The sequence below is a fragment of the Aplidium turbinatum genome, chromosome 9 (genome assembly GCF_918807975.1).
Source record: "Aplidium turbinatum chromosome 9, kaAplTurb1.1, whole genome shotgun sequence".
Taxonomy (NCBI): Eukaryota; Metazoa; Chordata; class Ascidiacea; order Aplousobranchia; family Polyclinidae; genus Aplidium; species Aplidium turbinatum.
In genome coordinates this window covers 23362778-23374055 of record NC_137480.1, presented here as the reverse complement: position 1 = coordinate 23374055, position 11278 = coordinate 23362778, and the positions used below count along the sequence as shown (strand labels likewise).

At 38.5% G+C, this 11278-nt stretch overlaps 2 protein-coding genes across 2 annotated transcripts in view; both read right to left on the bottom strand.

Moving 5' to 3' along the window:
* Nucleotides 1-2916: 2916 nt before the first annotated feature.
* On the bottom strand, nucleotides 2917-5848 carry LOC145777313 (uncharacterized). Its single transcript, XM_082588663.1, has 3 exons — nucleotides 5560-5848; nucleotides 4616-4870; nucleotides 2917-4173 (listed from the first exon to the last, which is right to left on the bottom strand). The coding sequence occupies exons 1-3, from the start codon at nucleotides 5801-5803 to the stop codon at nucleotides 3551-3553; spliced, it is 1122 nt and encodes a 373-aa protein (XP_082444789.1). The 5' UTR covers nucleotides 5804-5848; the 3' UTR covers nucleotides 2917-3550.
* Nucleotides 5849-6577: 729 nt separating this feature from the next.
* The window catches only part of LOC145776970 (formin-like protein 2), a 35060-nt gene continuing 30359 nt past the window's right edge, over nucleotides 6578-11278 (bottom strand). Inside the window, exon 22 of the mRNA XM_082588226.1 lies at nucleotides 6578-11218. Coding sequence (XP_082444352.1) covers nucleotides 11109-11218 — 110 coding nt within the window. The 3' untranslated portion in view covers nucleotides 6578-11108. The remainder of the gene's footprint in view (nucleotides 11219-11278) is intronic.

Sequence of the window (11278 nt, the reverse complement as noted above, 5' to 3'; positions counted from 1 at the left end):
ATAGAGCATAAAGAGTACATAACATCTGTTAACTGTATCATCACCCCACATGTGTGTCAACTTTTAACATATTTATGACCTTAAAGCTAAACATTGTCCCAGTAGAGATACTAACAGTAAATATCTAAAACTGTAAAAACATTATTAAAGATGACACAAGTCAAGCATACACAAAATCTCAGAAACTGTTTAGAAAAAAACAAGATCTGACAAATAGTTCACACCTTGTGGTCTAACTTTATAGTGTGAAATCAAAGTTACTACTCAAAGAATTCCGGAAACTAAATTCTTAAAAACTAAACTTAATTCAGTAATTTCACAACAGAAGATATGATGCATACAATCTGTTTCAGCCAAATTGAGTAAATTAGGAAACCAAAGAAAATATTTAGATAGACAAAAGCGGATGAAGCGCTTACTTTCTAACTATGTGATGCTGGTTCCACACCTGGTTTAAAATTGGCTTACTGCACAGAGGCTTTCCATGTAATACAGTAAATGTTTGTCTTTGTTTATTTCTATCCCGGGATTTCTATCTCAGCAAGAACTCCGTAAAAATATCATGCACTTGCTTCTTGCCTTTCAGTATTTGCTAAAAGCGTCTCTTGCACACAACTTGCTTTCGGTGATTTGATAACTTTATTACCTTTTAGCTTAAATGAAGATGAACAGTGCACATCTACCTATCTAACTCTATACTCCGCTACGTCTCAGTAGGCCATTTACAAATGAAGATAGGGTGAAGGTAGTTCTATCTCACTGCAGGCGACTGTAGTCAAGTACCACACGCGTAAAACAATGGCGCCCTCTAACGAAGGTAGATTGGTTCATTTTTTTACTGTGCATGAAAGTTCATATATTACAGTATATGAATATTCAGCATCCGCTTGTAATTTCGATGATTTAAAACTCGATAATACGTGAGAATTTCTTAAAAGTATTGTTGCAATAGCTGCAGCGAAACACGTTGCATTTCGGTATCAAGCACTTATGGAAAAAGTTGTCCAACGCGACAAATGAATTTCCCCACTTCTCCAACAAATTAGGAATTTGTTTGTATGTTGTTTTATCTTTATCCTGCATTGCGGGAAAGCGGACTTGAGCGCTATGCATCGGTGTACGCCTTCCGACGTACACCTGAACCACGCTGCAACCGACGGCAATGTCTGTTTCCGGTTGTCTACTCTACTTATGACTTAAATTTGGTACTACCCATTACTCGAAATCGATCACTGGGTAGAGGCAATTATCGTAAAGTTTCTTGCCCAGAGAAACAACAGCAAGTGCGGGTGGCTGGAGTCGAACATGCAGGCTCTCGACTGCGAGCCCAACGCGCTATAACCACTCGGCCACTGCTGCCATGAAAGTTCATAGTTTTATCTTACCTGCACTTCTTCACCGCAGTTCAGTTCAGTTCAGTTGTTTTTATTTCTGACCATCATATCAAAAACAATACACGTCAACATAGCAAAGGTCGAGAAAAAGGTAGAAGCGACAAAACGCGAACTTAAAACGTGCTTGTGACCAAAGTAAGTTATTGAGTTGACAAAAATTTGGCACGGTCGCAACACCTTCAGAAAAATTTAAGATGTAAAGGGAAAATAAAAAAATAAAATGTCACAAAAAAATAAAATAAAAAACATAAATTTAGGCTATAGCTTTATTAGCCCACATGGCTTTAGCTGATATATTTAAGATTTGTATGGACAGTTGCTATGAAGATCGGCCATGGTGCGTTATCAAGAGTGGGATATTCCATTAAGTTTAAAATTACCTTACAATAGTGTAGTCTTTACTTTCTATTGAGGCTGTTTTTATGCCATTTCCTCCAAAAAAAAAAACGATCTTTAGCACCATGCTGAGACGCCCGATCGACTTGTCTTTGTAGGCCAACTGCTGTAGCACGGACTTACGAAAGGCACTGTCAAGATTGTCTGCGCCAAAACAATTTATCCGTGGCTTTCCCACAACAGCGTTTATAAAGAAACTAGTGATAAGATCATTAAACTTTTGTAGTGCCGTAACTAGCCTTGGATAATTTCGTTTGTTGTAGGCTACCGGGAGCGTATTTGTAATCTGTAACTTAGGTCGCTTCAGCAGATGGAGTGTTTTGATCGGTAGACACTTTGAACATAGGACAATTTTCCCAAGAAACCAGCTTACTGCAGTCACTGTGACCCTTCTAGTAGTCAGCCAAAAACTTATTTCTTGCTTGAACTTTGGTAAATAAAGATGAAAAAAGAATAGGCTACCGTACCAGGATAGCAAGGGTAGGAATCGAACTCACGTCATCGAAATTACTACCTCCCAAACTCAAAATCTAAACCGCTAGGCTGCGCTGTAGACGGCAAAACATTCACTTAATTTAGTTTCTATCAGAAATATTTTAAAAAGAACGCTCACAAATTCGCGACCACGTGCAACCGTGCATGTAACACTCCATCTACTGCAGCGACCTACAGATTACAAATACGCTTTCCCCGTCCCCGGCTTTCCCGGAAGCTTTTAGCATCCCATGATCAAATTAAATGCAATGCAAACGCATGGAGAACAGTAGTCGCTATTACTCGCTAATAACGCAAGCTAACAATCAGGGCCATGTTAACAGCTTTTCCTACGAGTAATTTTTAGTTTGCTACCGGTAGCCTATATGGAAAGAAAGAAGATGGAAAAATTGCTATAAAAGTTTAGGCTAATATTCCATTTTACATCACACAAGACGTGTTCACCGCGCGCGCTTCGCGCACCCCTGGACAGAGGCGCCCATCGCCGTCTTAAGGGTCCATTCAATTTTAGTCTGTCTTTAAATTTATAATTTTTGGCTGTTTAAAAATAAAATACAGAAGAGGTAAAAATAGGCTACTGCTACAAAGGCTCCATATCTAGGAATAGCTTACGGTACATCACATCATAGACTTCTGTATTGTTGCTCATGATTTTCGCATGATCATTTTAAATCAACGGCACCATAAATCTACGCCATTTTGTAAAGATTATAAAAGAAATAACGCTAGTCTATATTTGCGCTATAGGCTATAAAAAATGAAGAAAACTTGTAAGCAACAAATGATTCAATTAGGCCTAGGCTTACATATTACAATACGGCCATGTCGACTTCGAATACGGCACAATCAGAAAACACGTGGAAAGGAATAGCCTACTGTTCCAAATGAATAGGCTAAAACACATTGAGAAAACAAACGGTGTGCTGCATTGCAGTCGGAAACACGAAGCATGGCAGTCGGAACACAATAAAACAACAGCGTTAACGACATTGCTAAAATCAAAAAATGCCTAACATTTAAACAAAATATACTTTAACTAAGACTGTGGAAAAATTAGGTCTACTCTATAAACCAAAGACGTGAAATAGTAATAGGCCAAACGTCGGAACCTTGCTCCCGGCCTTGCTCCCAAGGTAAGGGGTGAGATCCCAGGGCTTTCATTCACAACAGGGCTACACACTATCTCTCGAATATAAATCTATTGGTATCACCAACTACAAATCAAAACTTCGAAAAGTATTAAACATCTTATTGTTGTTTATTGCTCATGGTAATGCCAGCACCATAGGTTCATCTTTTGTCATTACGGTGGATGAAAAAGCAATTGGTCCTCCATCAGAGATGGTTAGATCAACATCTTCTTCGTGGACAGGAGTTTTCATGACAACCTTGATGATATCTTCTTTCTCAGGAGTGGTAGTATCGAGTTGAACGTCTTCATCCGCAACATTACCATCTGAGATGACTAGAGAGTCAGTTTCAGTAGTTTCGGTTTCTGGGACTTCGATTATTTCAAAAACAATTTCTTCTGCACCGTCAGTGAAATTCGATTTTTGGACAGATTCAATAATTTCTTCTAATACTTTTTCTTCCTCGGCCAATACGCTTGAAGACACATCTGGAAACAATTCTTTTTCAATCTCAAGAACAGATTCAACTATTCCGTTTTCATTTGGATCTTTCGAATCGTCATTGAAGATTTCAATGGTGACGAACTCCTCCTCAGCGGGAGACAAAGCGGAAGAGTCAGTTGAGTTTTTGCATGTAGCCTGCGTCCAGTAGCAATTACTCTCGACGCAGGTCAATCCTTTCAAACAGTCGCCAGCCGAACTCCCACAAGTCTCGCCCTCATGTCGCGAGCTAAACTGCTCTTCTGTGACGCAGACTCCTGGAAATGAACAAAAATTAGCCTACATTATTTTTAATCTCAGCCACTTTGCTTCCAGTCGTTGTGATAAAAAAGTACGGTGGGCCTATGGTGGTCAAAACTCTCAGCAACCAATTACATTTTATGTTTTGCATCAAACAACTGTAAACCAGCTGCATTTGCTCAATCTGATATTAATGTTATTTACTGTTTAGCGTTGCAACAGAACGAAAAACTTACACTGACGAACAGTATTTTAAAGATTATAGGCCTTCGACAAACACACAGAAGCTTGGAAAAAGAATAGAAAAAGCTACTTCATATTATCCTCAACGTCTTGCTAAAAAAACTCATTTTGACTGAGTTTACAAATTGTTATATATTTCCGTTTGGCTTTTCTGTCTTTTGTTATATATGTCTGCAAGAAAGCCAGGGATAGAATAAAACAATATCTATCACTCACCTTCGTCCTCGAAGCCACAGAAGAACGACCAAGGAGACAAATCGACGCGACATCTGAGACCACTGCCACATTCTCCTTCATATTCTCCGCAAGACTCTCCCAGTTTCCGAGATAGAAAATCGGCTTTCCACACGCACTTTCCAGAACACGAATACATGGAAGAATGCTGGCAGACCATTTCGTTTCCACATTTCCCAGCCCAGTCACCACACTCGGCTCCCGGCCCCAGCAGGCAAGACGGGCACACGTCATGATCTGTGAAATAAAGCGCACATAATAGTTTGCTATTGTTATCTTGTGTCCTGAAAAACTACTTTTTCTAAGGTTAGTCCGCGATCCAGTCATGGAACTCAATTGGTTCACGCAAAACGTGTCACAAAATTATCATAAATAAAAAAAAATCCGGTCATTGGATTAGCCTTTTGAGGTCCAATTTTTTTCCAGTTTTGGTCCGTGCAGGTCCAAAAATTTTTTTTTTTCAAAATTTTTAAATTTTTCCAAAGCAGCCCACGGAGATATTTGGACCTTGTTGAGCAGCAATATGTAGACATCATTCCAGGGTTGACGTTGGACCATATAACATAATTTTATTTTGCATCCCAGGAATGTAGCCTACTTGGATCGCAAAAGATTAGAACAACTTACTATCACAGGCCACCCAAAAAAAACTTCTTATTGGATCAAAACAGCTTAATATCACAGGCCACGCAAAAACAACTTCGTTATAGCACAAATGTTACGAAAATTTTTTTATGATTGGTTCTTTTGTGGTCTACTGACTATGAACTTTTGCTATGAGATTAAATATAGACCTAGTATCCTAATAGCGTTCCAACCAGGTGCCCCGGTCAGAATATCGGACGTTTTGGAGAAAGGATCAGATCGGGCTGGTCAAAGCGCAGGCTTGCGGCAACGAAAAATGAAATTGAATTCAAAATACTTACCCCCTACATCCTTGCCGTGTTCACAATTGAGTTTCGGACACTGTTCTACCCATTTTTCTGATGACCTGTCATACATCAGCTTCTTTGGTTCTTCAGCTTGGCACCCAAATACAGAAGAGAAAATGTCTTGATAGTTGTATGACCATGGCGAAGTATACAACACACAGGCTTCTGTTATCTTGACTGTAGCTAGAAATAAGATAGCAACAGACAGAAACATTGGAGAAAACTTGTTCAGACCCATTTTGTTTTTGCAAACTTAGCACAGAATGATAAACGTTTTCAGATAGATTTGTGAAGTGCTGTTGGATTTCTGAACGGGAGCACTTTTATATTCCTCTGGACAACCGAAGTGTTTCATATTTTATCGATTTTTTAATCGTCATTAACAGCACTTTGTGATGTCATTAAGCATTGTTCAAACGACGTAAATTTTGAAAAATATGTGAATTTCGTCACTGCCATGGTCTTCATAGCTCTTCAACTTTGTTTGGAACGTCATTGTTTTAGGATTATGCTTTGTTGCAATCTAAGTTTAGAAGTTAGGAGAGATTATTCCACTCTGAAACTGCCACTGTCGCATTTGTGCGTTATTCTTGGGCCAAAATCGATTTGCAGATGATTCATATCATTTTATGCTTCATCATTAACGCGTCCGGGTCTTAAGGTATTGCAACAAGTCATTACAAGGGATATTCCAGAGTGTCAATGAATGGAAAGAGTCCATTTAACCTCGACGGATTTAATATATATCCAAGATATCCTCCAAGCTGTAAGCCTCTACAATCTACATGTATAGGCCTAAATTAAATTGTCAAAATCGTGCGTCCAAAGAGGTTTTTTTCAGTATGAAGATAAGTATTTTCTCAATGAACCAACTGTAAATAAAACCGAGTTTAAAGCAAACTTGACTGCCTCCAATAAGTGCTGTTGCATTGTGGGTAAAGGAATTAAGGCTTCGCTAAATGAACAGCATTCGTCGAACACAAAATACAGGTGACTTTCCATAATAATTTATTCTGGCCGAAGAGCAACGGAAATGACGCAATAATGCAAGTGCGGAAACATCGAAGGCGACGAAGAAAGTGAGTTTATTTTCACTCCGATCGGTGTGAATCACTCAGCGTATAGCCTACGACTTCAAATGAGTTTCTTCTACAGAAAAAGACCAGAGGTTCTCATAAGGAGTGAATTTAATTCCAAGCAAAATGTGAATTTATTGCTGGAGGCAGGGATGAATTCACCTAAGGGTAGAGGATAAATTTAGTCCCGAAAAAAAAAATGAAATTAAGCCCTGGGGGAAAGGATAAATCGCCATACACCTAGAGGGGCAAAATTATTAAAGTAGAAGACATATATGGGATAACAAATGCACAGACACGGAACAGAAAATAAGGGGCGGGAGGCAAATGCCGACAAAAACAGGCGGGGGAAATATCAAGAACTACTGATATCAATCTGGTTTCCTCTCGATAAGCGACGAGCACCGCTAACAACGGCATCATGGGCTTCGGTGGTATCACTAAACTCTGTTTACGTAATTCTGACATTATAAACACTGAAATAGATGTAACATAAAGCCCATCATAAAACCCTTGTGAAAAAAATACAAAGAAATTCACTTTCATGTTGTTACAGCACAGGGACGTTTACATTAACAGAAATAATATGAAACATCTGGGTTTGATATGGCAAAGTGTAAAGCGTCCTTAACAATGCTACGGAGGACCAGGACAATATTCGAAGTGAACCACAGAAATAACCGATTTGAATTTTCGATTAATAGCAGAGTTAAATTACCAAAATGTAAAACCGTTTTTCAATTCACTTAATTTTGAGGCAGAGATAAAAAAAAACCTTTTAACTAAAAATTAAAAACCTTTTCAATGTGAGCAGACATCTTAAAGCAAACGCGCATTCAGAGTAACATTTCGTTAATATCGTTCCACGAACAATATCGAATCGTTCAGGTGCATTTTCACGTCGTCCTACTTGCATAACACTAACATTGGTTATATCAAGCTGCAGTGATTCAAACCCGGCGAGCTGGCCTACGTGGAATGTATGACGTCAGAAACTCTTCAGCCCCTAGAACAACCAGGACACTGACATAACGCGCTAAGTGTTTTGCTATGAAAGGATTTCAACTACGATTTTGCAATTTAAGTTTTTGGCAAGGCCTCTCGAAGCGAATCTTGTTAGGGAGAAACAAAAACTAGATTCGAACCAAAGCCAAGGTACTTTACCCAGCTGGCAAAATCAGTTCTTTTTACGTTGATTTAACATCTGCAGACGTTGAAACGTTGTGAAAAGAACTAGTTTTGTGAGAAGAGTAATGTCGATACAAAATTTTGTTTCAGTCCAGAATATTTTTGTATCAACCTCTCCTCAAATACAAACTGAAAATTGCAAAGAGCTGTGTCGGTTTTCAAATGCTTTCGCGTTTCGTTTCGAGCTAAAAAAACGAAGTCTTCACTTAGAACCTAAATTATAGCAAAGGCAAGAATTTTTGCACAAAAAAAATTCGTTCACTTTGGGACAAGTTTTGAAATGCTTTTCTCTCAAAGCGCCGTATTGGTAGAAGCTTCCAGAGTTTCCCCACAAATCACAATAATACGATTAGAACACTAAACTTTCAAATGCTGTTCAGATATAAACACAAAAGTTAATATTTGCATACTAACACCCAGACAGCAAATCAATCGTTTTTTACATTGATTTAACGGCTACAGACGTTGAAGCAATGCAAAAAATGATTGATTTGCTGTCTGGACAACAGCAACTCGACGTTGAATAGTGCACGGCGTCTTAGATTAACGGCGGAAAAACAACCATAGTGCAAACCGGGCTTCAATTCAATTATGACGTCACATGCTTGAACTTGATTCATCACGTAAAGAGAAATCGTTTTTATAATATTTCGAATATTACCTGCACGAGAGGATACATATAGAATGTCTGTATTACTTTTGCAAGATTTCAACGTTTAAAATAATCAAATCACTGTAATGCAATAGACTGAGTTTCGCTTTTAGCAGCATAATCGTAGCTTACTTCAAAATGCAGATAGAAACGATCTGCTTCCATTTAATATTGCGGGTTCACTGTGGTGATAGATCGTTTGTATTCTACAGTTGTCAAATAAATCGATGTAAGTTTTTCGGTTGGAATGTTCGCAAAGCTCGCCAGAAGTAGTTTGGTGATACGGGCCAAAGAAATAACTTTGTAAGCGTGAGCAATAGGCACAGAACGAATAAAGCAGCAAAAAGTATATGTGATATTGGGAACTACAGAATCCTTGACAGCAGCGACCAACAATATACAAATACAGAAAACTGTCAGAGCAACAAAACACATTATACGATCAGGGCTTTCAAAGCATGGACTGACTTTGTCTGTTTCAACGAGACCTCACCAATACAGTAACCCGGATTCACCGCATATTGATAATCATAACAATAGTAGTGGTTTTTGTTAAAGAATGGCCGATTTATCTAGTGGGTTGGCCGATTTAATTTATCTGAGGGGTTAAGATCGAAAAACAACTGCAACTAGAAAATATAAATGTATGACATAGATAGATATATCAATTATTGTCATTACTGTTAAAAGTTTTTGAATTTTTTTTTTGTGGAGGGGTTAAGGTGTACCCGTGGTTGATTCAGTCGGCACCCCTGAGCGAAGTAACAAATAGACACATAAGAAGGGGTCGTTACCGTACCAGATACTCCACAATGTACCAAAGCATCGTTTGTTCTACTAACCTCTTGTGCAAGAATTACAACTACAGAATTATCGGTGACGAAACACGCGTCAGTACTGCAACACTTAATAGCAAATCAGTCATCTTTTACATTGATTCAACGTCTGCAGGCGTTGAATCAATGTAAACATCAACTGATTTGCTCTACTAGGATATAACTTGGTACTTAATAGGGAATTGAACAAAAATAAACAATTAACGAAACAAACTTTTGAGTAAATTAAAAACATACACTCCGAGTGGGAAGAAAAACACATTTCATTTGAAACATGATTAATTGATTATGACAAAACAAAAAGCTCAGTTGCTTACTGTCCATTGATGTTGTTAGCCCACATGATGACAAGACCTGTAATGACGTTTAAGTGGTCAAAAACACTTTCCCAGACAACAAAATCCGTCATTTTTAAATTAATTCAACGTCTTCAGACGTACCAATAAATTGGGTTGCTTGGGAATTGACAAAAACATGAAATATTACAGCTAGATGCTTGACAAGGTGAACACTGCTTCGCTTCATATTCGTTGAATTGTTGCGGCTTCGTTGCTCGATAGCGCCAGTTAGCGACCAATTATTTAATACAAAATTATGCTGAAAATAACATTGGGCAACAAGTTTTAACTAAATTCTTTAATCAGAGATACAATTTAACTTTTCTACATGAATTTTCGGCGCTGATTCCGAATCTGCGCACGTTCTTTCTCCAGAACATCAGGTTTTGAAAATATTTGCATTTTAATACTTTAGGTGTTTTTACGCATTTACTATTTAGTAATACAAAAATACGTTTCTAAAATGCAACTAGTAATCACAATGCATTGTGGAAACAGCTTTGTGCAAGCTTGAGGTCAAAATTGTCACTATTATGTCAAATTTCGTCGCATTTGCGTCGCTACAGGTCAAATTTAAACAACAAAATTTCAAATACTTCAAAAACCTGGTGTGCTGGAGGAAAATAAAGATATTTTCGGAATCAGCGTCAAAAACCTTCAAAAATCGCCATATCAGGTCTCTGGTTAAAAGTTACTGTTGACCAGTGACCGCTGCAATTTGCCTTTAAAAAAAACGATTCGAAATAACCACCATAGAAATGAGAACCCCACGATATGACATCACTTGACATTATAACATTATAACCTGATTAACATTATAACTTGGTTATATCCCAAACAATGATATAACAAAACACCAACTCCGAGCATCTGACATGCGTGAACTTGAAGGCCGCCTTACTGTCATCCCTTACAGGTGTTAAATTAACCAGTTACAGCGATCCAATAAAACTCGACGTTAGACCTATCTACCGAAAGCTTCCACGACAAAAAATATATAAAGAACAGTAAACACTTGAGCACACTCTTGCGGACACGTCGCTGGACACGTAACACCGACACGATCGTACGAAATAGCATAGAAAAAATGGAAACTAGAAAAATATCTCTACTTCGCTAAGCAGAAGTTTGTATAGACGACAGGGCAGAATGCTGTTAGAGACATTTGTTGATAATAAAGTTTCGTTAGCCCTTGCAATGAATAGGTAGCCGCAGTTCAAATGCAATAGATTTATCAAAACCAACGTAAATGTTTTTCGAAATGACCGTTGCAATCATATATTGAAACAATATCGCAAGACGCGGCAAAATTGAACAAAGTCGCTTTCATCGCATTCTAAATCATGACGTCAGAGCACCATTGTTGGAGACATCATCGGCTTGCTGCAAGACACCCACGTCGACAATCGCGCACGTCACCGTGACGTCATCAGGTCGCCTTGACAACCGGGCGCTAGAGCATGGTCGACATTTGGGCAACCCGAGAAGGATCCGGCCGAGTCTTCTTCCTAAAGCTCCGGTGTACAGTGGTATCTTCTCGTCTGTACGGCTCCGACTTTATATCTGGATGCAAAGATGCGAGGTTGAACATTTCAAAGGGGTTTGTATAATGCTTAGGCGTTG

Bases quoted from the DNA above. Each gene is read 5' to 3' on its own strand.
- LOC145777313 (XM_082588663.1), bottom strand. From the start codon at position 5,803: ATGGGTCTGAACAAGTTTTCTCCAATGTTTCTGTCTGTTGCTATCTTA. The intron at 4,871-5,559 runs GTAAGTATTTTG...TTTATTTCACAG, and splicing joins ACACGGCAAGGATGTAGGGG to ATCATGACGTGTGCCCGTCT. The intron at 4,174-4,615 runs GTGAGTGATAGA...GTTCATTTCCAG, and splicing joins CTGTGGCTTCGAGGACGAAG to GAGTCTGCGTCACAGAAGAG.